This window comes from Parasteatoda tepidariorum, chromosome 2 (genome assembly GCF_982258835.1).
Source record: "Parasteatoda tepidariorum strain Cologne lab strain chromosome 2, Ptep-v5.0, whole genome shotgun sequence".
Taxonomy (NCBI): Eukaryota; Metazoa; Arthropoda; class Arachnida; order Araneae; family Theridiidae; genus Parasteatoda; species Parasteatoda tepidariorum.
The window spans coordinates 48,660,828-48,669,665 of NC_141756.1; the positions used below are offsets into that span (position 1 = coordinate 48,660,828).

The window sequence follows — 8,838 nt, forward strand, 5'->3', positions numbered from 1 at the left end:
TAGGATCCAGTTTTCCCACATTAATTTTCATATTGGTTTGGTTGTCATTAGGGCGCTTTTTCCGACACGATACCGACAAAACGGATCCGATTGTCGGCGAACGACATAGAGTCAAGTAAAATACATGGTCAGCAACGGAGTGCTTTTTCACTCACCGATAAGATAACGATTACGTCGCATCCGACAAGGCGATATCGTTTGTCGGAATCAAATGTCGGTTAAGCAATCACGTTTCTCCTCAAATCGGGCTGATTTTGTGTATCTTTCCAGTTCTATCTCCTCTTTTGATATCATTATTTTAATTAATTTAGTCATTTATTTGATCATGTCAAATGTAAAATTTGATGTCATTTTGCTCTGTGAGCTCGTAGAAGCTAAGGAATGTTTATGGAATAAACGAAGTGAGTTATATAGAAACAAAATTATACGAGAAAATGCATGGGACGAAATCAGCAAATTCTTAGATGAAGAGTATGAAGAAAAAACAAAGCTACTGAAAAAAGAAACAGGTAAATATAATATTTTTAATAATATACGATAAAACTGAATGCTATGAAATTGTATAAAAATGAGAGTGATGTCATTTGAAAGCGCAAAAATTATTTTTTAGCTAAAACACTTACAAATTTGTTTGTACTGTTTATAATAGATATGAAATATAATAGTTTCGCATAGTGCATGCGTCCGATTTTAACTTTAATTTATGTTAATGCCAGAGGGTATTTTTATTTAATATAGTTAACATAATGCAAAAGAAGTAATCTGTAATTTTATTTTCTTCTTAAAAAGTGCTTTTTCGTGCATTAAATAACGTCATTTCTGTCTATTCATTTATCATTGAGGGAGATTTCTGTATCCTGGTCTGTGGCAGATTAATCGCCAAGTCTAAGTAACTTCCGGGCAGTGGCCCGCGAGAAACTTAAAAAAAAAAACATGACAGAAAGGGACCAGCTCAAAACGTGTAACTCGTAGCCACCACCGGGTAAACATCTACATGTTTTTTTTTTTTTAATTATACGTTTAAAATACATTTGGCACCTTGGCGAATGCAGTTGGCGATTTGTTGCAGTATTATACTATCTCTATTTTACGCAATGATAGGTGATATGATAATATCCCCTATCATTGCGTAAAATAGAGATACTAGTATAATTTTGATCATGGAGTTGAGCTTAATTTATTTTCCTGTCAGTTTATCCTATATTAAGGACTGATGTCTTTTAATAAACAAGACTGTAGTGTCTTGGGAGGGAAATCTTTCCCTCATTTAGTCAATAATATTTTATCACCCAATATATTGCCCAAATAAAAAAGCAAAGATTGCTATTTTGATTTATGTATGTTGTAAGTACCTATACAATGTGAGTAGAAAAATAGTAATTATATGATCAGCTAACTATACATTGTCAGAATAGTTTATCATTTCCGATTTGTGTGCCCAAGCTCAGTCAAGTGGTTTAGTTATGTAAAAGAAGAGCTCACGAATAAGCAGTATAGATAGGTTCAATCTAGCTCAGTGGTTTCCAACTTACTCATGTAAGTTGTGGCCGGGGGCCACAATTAAAAACACAAATCAAATGGCGGGCTGCAACTTTATCAAAATTTTATGTAGGACTATTTTATGTTTGAAGGAACATTAAATATTACTGTCAGATTTTTACCAAGTTGTACAAAACAAAAGTATTGAATTACAAATTAAGATAAGAAGTATATTTTTAAAAATATTTGATTGCCTGTTAAAAAATTCGGGCTACAATAACTTTAATGTGCATCTATGTATTAAACAATTAATGTGCGACAGATATCTATTTGTTAAGATATAAAACTTTAAAAAGATTGGTTTTTAAACTTACATAGTAGCACACAAAATGTTCAATAAGAAAATTGAGGTTTGTCTGCTGCAACAACCAGAGAATAGATATTTACATTTTAAATTTAAAATTTACAAATGTGTGCGTCAATATTTTCGTCCAAAATGAGTGGTTTCAAAAAGTTAAATCGGAGAATTTCTTTGAGAAAATTTCTGATGCACACATGCTAAATTAAATTCACAAAATACAAAAAAATTCACAAAAAGAGCAACATACACGATTTTTTTGTAATTGAATAAATATTTTCTTGGATGCAAAACCTGAGGAAAAAAAATTTTGCACCGTTGATATGTTAAATTTCACAGAAGAAATTATTCACGAAGAAATTAGGTTTTTATTAACGAGAAAAGTATTTTAAACCCATACAGATTTTTTGCGAAAATTGTCTGCAAAAAAATGACAACTAATATATTTTAGTTCGCGGGCCACAAAAAAACGCTTCGCGGGCCGTCAGTTGGAAACCACTGATCTAGCTTTTAAATGTCTGAGCCGGTGATATATCTTTAATGTTTAATTTCTGTGGTTGCAAAGTTAGGCAATTGCAGTAATTTTTTTAACTCATAATTTCTAAATTGAAACCAAACATTTTCTTAAAAGTACAAAAAGTTGAATAGTTGAAATTTTACCTTGCGTCGGAGCACGCCCAAGCCAGAAGGCTTTTTTTCAGTAAATTAGCTTACATTTGGTTCAGATTGAGTCCATCTGATCTCTGATAAGAAATGATTTTAAAATTTTTTGAATACCATGACATTTCAGATTTTAATAGTAAAGATGTTTTTCAATGATGGAAAAATGAGTTTATCGTTTGCTTTAATTGTTTTATTATTTTTTTGCCGCCATAAAAAATTTTCTGCAAAGGTTATAAAGGTTGGTAGTTGTTGCCCATATGAAAAAGAAATGCTTTCTTGTTTCCTTCATAACGTCCTACTTCAATATTACAAGCTTCGAGTAAACTAACTTCGAATTGTATATTTCTTACTGCTTTTGAAAATGTATTATTAGTAGTGTGAGTATGAAATATTTTCTCACTCACCTAAAGTTCTCTTTTTCTTACATGCTAGTTTTTCAATTTTAACTTATATGCTATTTTTTTATCTACATTTTAGTTGAAAAAATAAAGAGTAAATGGTGTAACATCAGGGATGCTTTTATGAGAAGTTTAAAAAACAAAAGTGGCCAGTCATCCAAAAAAGAATACTTGTACCATGCGCATTTGCAATTTCTTTTAGCTGGTCAAGAAAACAGCAGCACCCAATCTAGCAGAATTGTAGATGAATTGGCAACATCAGCTATCTGTGAGAGTGTTGTTAATCCGACGGAAAAGGATCACGCACCAACCACTGGAAATGATCCACTAGAAATGATCTGCAGTGAGTCAGGTAGTGCCTCTGGTGAGACCTCTACTAAAACGTGTAAAAAACGCATACGCTCTCAACAGAACTTGAATGATCTCGAGAAAGAGATCATTAAGGAACTGAAACGGCCTCGGTTGGAGAAGCCCCCTAGTACATTTTTTTCTTCATTTGAAGAATACGTCACAGACATGAGTGAGAATGAAAAAATTGAACTGCACATGGCTGTTCTAACATTAATCATGAACATTAAAGCTAAAAGATCTCAACCAGTATAAATAGAAAGCTGTGATCCACTTTAATTCTCCATAGTAATTCACAATCATCCATAGTTCTTCATAATCCGACAAAATATGCTTACCAAGATATTTGTTCCGCCTTTACCGATACCTTTTTCGCCGATACATGACGATGCCATTGTTTTTCCGAATAACTTTTTCAAACATTATATCACAGACATACGGGTATATTATTGAGATAAGAAAAATTAGAAGCAGCGTTTCGATTGTTTTCTTTTAATAGTTTTTGCTATTTCTGCATGATGTTTGAAAATCCTGATATTGTGAATATATATATATATATATATATATATATATATATATATATATATATATATATATATATATATATATATATATATATATATATATATATATATATATATATATATAAGCATTTTTTTTTTTTTTTATATCCAATATATGTATGTATTCAATTTATTTCCTTATAATTAGAAAAAAAATTATTAAAAAAAAATACATTTTTCTTTTTAAATTTTACATATTATACTTTTGAATTTAAAAATAACTCTCTTTTATTTTTCATGTATTTAAAGGAAAAAAAATTAAGTTCTGAAAATAAACAAAGAAATAAAAGTTTTATCTAATTTCTTCTTATGTCTGGTTATATATTTTTAATTTCATGATGTTGCATTTTTTACATTGTAATGAGGTTGAAAGACGTAAACAATAGTAAAAGTTTTATCGAAAATTTTTATAAATCCATTTTATGCTTTAATGAAAAGATACTCTTATAATAGTAATGGATTGATAAAAAGGAAAATAAAGACCCTTATGTATTTCAAACAGAACTCGATCTAACTACTGATTTCTGATTGAAATATAATATATTGATTGAATAATAAGAAGTCTGTTCCCTGATTCAACTTAAATATTTTTTGAAACATGATAAAAAGGCTTCAAAAGACAAGTTTGTTTAAACTCATTTAAACAATCATCTAAAGTGATTATTCTAAATGAAACTAATATTTTAATTCGATTTTTAAAAAATGTATGCATACATAAGTTTGTTTCTGGACAGACAGAAAAAATTAATAAATAAAAATTAAGATTTTATAATATTTCTGCAAATGGAAAGAAAAATTTGTGATTGAAACCTTTTAATATACAGATAGCCATACGAAATACATAAATGTACATATTTTTGACAATTGCCATGGCAAGGCACATAAAATAATTAGCATAGCAGGTACGAATACCCCTACCAGACTTTTGAATGACATGATCATTTGAAAAAGAACATAATGGACTTTTCACTAAATCTTCCGGTTAATATGCGTCATTATCTCTGACAATGGGTAGATTATATTTGAGGGTGTCCCTTGATTCTCGCCAAGTTGTGATCGCGGTTGATCGCCAATCTGGGCGATGTTGAAAGCCAATCGTGATTCTGATTGGTTTAAATTATAGCGTTATTTTTAAATGTTCAACAGTATATGTAACTTCAGAGGTCAGTTAGTTCTACGTTGGATGTCGGCTGGTAAGGTTAATTTTGCTTCTGGTCCTGAAAATGACTTCGGTAAGTAAGATAAATCTTAAGTTTCTGTACGATTTGAATAACAATGGAAAAAAAGCAGTGATTGACTAGTGTAAGAATGAGGGTTTAATTAGTAATCGGTATAAATGCCATGTTTGTGCGAAACATATGTCCAGCACCACAGATTCTACTCATGATAAATTTAAACAATATCTAACTGCTATTAGAGAATTCTGTGTACCTAAAAGTGTGGATATTCAAGTTAAATAAAGTGAGTCGATTATTTCTTGTACTTATTCCATTAATTTTTGTTTCGATTCAAAATGCATTTTATTGGGTTTATTAATTTTGCTTAAATTGGGTTCATTGCAATTTGATTAAGTTTTGGTCGATGTTTTGTTGAAATTTTCTAATGTTTTATTGAAATATCATTATGTTTTAGCCGCTGTTCCTGTTATCATGGTGTTTCGCGCAAACAGTAATGGCGCCAAACATAAGTCGCCAATTTTGCCAAGGGGCATCCTCAAGTATATTTTTCCTCTGACAATATTGTGTGAAACTACACAAGCCTTTACCACTGCTATTGCACTTTGCCGTGATAAATTAAGTGGTTTATGGAAAACTCTCCACTTATTCGACAAAATACCAAAAGCGCACTCCACGTATCGACGGGCTCGGCATAGTCGATAATTAAAAACTTTCTGCTTCACGCTCAAGTTATACCCCCATAATTTATATCAAGTTATACCCCCAGAATGTGTTCATTCATTGTAAAGGCGTCGTCGGCCACAAAGACGTAGGGAACTTTAATGCTCTCTGGTGTCAAAGGCTCTGGGTTTGTAATCATAAGACTATCGTTGCACAGCAACTCCCAGAACTTCGTGTACTGCAGAATGTTGGAATCGCAGTCTTTTCCATATCCTCCAATGTTTACGTAGCTAAATTTATAGGAAGCATCAGCTACAGCCAATAGAACAATAGAATGATGCTTCGTATAATTAAAATTCATAGATCCCTCGGAAAATTTATTATCCTGATATGCTTACCATCAATGGCACCGATGCATAGCGGAAAATTTGCAAACTTTTTGAATCCTGCGACCACTTTTTTTCCAGTTTTCTTCACTGGCTTTCATAAGATGTTTTTCCTGTAATATCTCCCAAATATTTTCACAGGTGCATCTAGCTATTTTGGATATGGTTGTCACACCAATTCTATGAGAGTAATGCAAGTCTGTGAAAGAACTACCAGTAGCCAGATATCTGGAAAAGAATGAAAATAGTTTTAGTTTATTAAAAGCATGTTTTATTACAGTAACTAAAAAGAAACAGTATAAATAATTACCTTAAGGTGACAGCAAGCATTTCTTTTGGAGGAATGCATAGACGAAAACTGGTGTCCTTTTTCTTAATGCTATCATAAAGAGATGTTAACACATAGTTAAAGGTGGTTTCGCTCATTCGGAAGTAATTAAAAAATTTATTTGGGTCTTTTTGCAGCTTACGGAAAAGCACATAAAAATCTCCTTCAACATATCTTGCTTCATTTATTTCGTGCACCCAAAAACGTTTCTGCACTGCTCGCTTCTTTCTTCTTAAATAAAGTAAGTATAGAAGTTTGAGGCGACGATTATCATCGGGCATATTAAGGTTTGCAGAAAAAAAAATCGCAGCAGAACACAAACAAACAACTGCTCACTCAAGTTTAAAACATAGAATGAACGAGAATTTCTACTTCTCGGACGAACGATATCGGACAAGTGAAAAAACAATTGCTTGAACGATCCGACAACGACATTGTCGTTCAGACATTTGTTGACCGATTTTGTCGGTATCGTGTCGTGTAATGAAAAAGCGCAGATTCGTTTGGTTGTCATTAGCATAAAATTGATATAAGTCATAAAGTTATTATTTTCCTATAAATATTTTTGATTCCCTTATTCAAGGGTTAAAATTACCTGTATTCGCGATCGCAACGCTCGAGTACGCCGTCTAGCGGGAGCCTGTAAATATCGGACATTAATTTATCACGTTTTCATTTAGTTCCATCAAAGTCATTGACTGAATCAGACGCCATTTTTTAGCAGCAAATAGGAAACAAAATTTCCCTAAGGAAAAGGCCGAAGAACTTGAAAAAAATCTCCAGAATATTAGTAAATCTTTCAGGAACAGAACACGCCAAACATTTGAAGAAAAATTCTTCAATAATTTTTTATTTCTATTATCAACAAACTTGCAACTGATGACTTCCGATTTCGGATACTGTTACAGATGTGTGTATTAAGGTAAAATGCATTTCTTCTGTCTTCAATTCATTACGAATTAAAGTGAAGTCAACATTGCTTTCGTCATTCCAGTGAATAAATATGAATTCAGAACATACAGAATTGTAATAGTTATAGAATAGTATATATTTCTGTATCCATATAATTCGGAAAACAACAATAAAAAATTATCCAAGTTACTTGAAATAGTGCCATTTCTGCTGATTCTTAATTAATTTAAATCGTTTTCTTGGTAAGTTTTTTTTAATTTTGAAAGAATAAGTTCAACTAGAATTCAGCTATTCTGTTTTTAGCTACATATTCAAATTCATATCAATTATAAAATTTTGCTGTGTAGTATGTTATCTAAAAGTAATGAAGGTATAAACTATGTATCTATTATTTGAGAATAAAGTTTTCAAACAAGGAACTTATCATTTTGGAATTCTCCGGGAATCATAAATCAGGTAAGTGCAATGATTTTTACAATAAAAAATTTGCTTGTAAATATTTTTTTTTCATTTGATGATGGTTCTCTACACTACAGAATGGGTTTTTACGTCTGATTAAGAACTATAAGAATAATAAAAAAAGAAACAATATGAAAGTTTTTATTTCAATGTAAAGAATTCTTAAAATCGTTTTTTTATCCTAAGAATTCTTTATTTTCCGTTTTTTAGTTTATAATTTTTTGATAAAAATTGTTCTCAAAATACTTTTTTTGAAAAATTAAATGGTATAACATTATGTGTTTATGTATACTTCTTGTATATTCCAATGTTTGAAGTAATATGATTCAGAAAAGTATGGAATAAAAATTCGGTACTAACGTATTAACGCCACCGCCGCTACAGATTTGGCGGTTTTTAAGAGCCGCTAATCTACACTTAAAATTTTTGCGACAATTCATAAAATAAAACACTTTATTTAAAATCAAAATAGTTAATCGGATTTCGGTGGAAAATGAGCCGATATAGAGTTTAGCATAGATTCAAAACAATCATATCGCCATATGAACTCTGATGAATAAGATTCCAAATGAAATAACATTTCCAAAACGTACGTTTACCAAGATAAAGTTTTATGTTGTGGGAATTGGTACATTTTCGTTTTTTCGGTAAAATATTTCCCTCCTGAAAAAATAAAATTGCATCTTGTTTTGTTTTTGGCAAATCCCAAAGACGAATATTCGTAGCACTAAAAATGGCGACAAAAAAGAATTGTCTTTTTTTTTTTGTTTCGTCAGCACTCTTTATTTTATGTTTCTTAGCTTCTAAATAATGATTTTTATTGAAACTTGAAATTTTTTGATAAAAATTGTTGTCAAAAAACGTTGTTTACAAAATTAAATTTCATAAAATTATGAGGCTTATGTATACTTTTTGTTCATTTTAATTTTTGAACTAATATGATTCTTAAAACTATAGAATGTAAAGTTTAAATGGGCCTTTCATGTTATATCATTAAATTTAGTAATACTATTTCTCGGGCATTAGGTTTTAACTCTTATAAGAATATACATATTTTTTTCTGTTAATGTACAAATATTTTTCCGATGTGTTTTGGATGTTCCTTC

The 8,838-nt window shown here is 30.7% G+C and overlaps 2 protein-coding genes across 2 annotated transcripts; one reads left to right on the forward strand and one right to left on the reverse strand.

Annotated features, from left to right (window-relative positions):
• Positions 1 to 325: 325 nt before the first annotated feature.
• LOC147815753 (uncharacterized) lies at positions 326 to 3,501 on the forward strand. Its single transcript, XM_087156568.1, has 2 exons — positions 326 to 509; positions 2,978 to 3,501. Exons 1-2 carry the CDS (start codon positions 326 to 328, stop codon positions 3,499 to 3,501), a joined length of 708 nt encoding a protein of 235 aa, XP_087012694.1.
• Positions 3,502 to 5,741: 2,240 nt separating this feature from the next.
• Positions 5,742 to 6,642, reverse strand: LOC147815754 (uncharacterized). Its single transcript, XM_087156569.1, has 3 exons — positions 6,344 to 6,642; positions 6,084 to 6,261; positions 5,742 to 5,987 (listed from the first exon to the last, which is right to left on the reverse strand). The coding sequence occupies exons 1-3, from the start codon at positions 6,640 to 6,642 to the stop codon at positions 5,742 to 5,744; spliced, it is 723 nt and encodes a 240-aa protein (XP_087012695.1).
• Between the last annotated feature and the right edge of the window lie 2,196 nt (positions 6,643 to 8,838).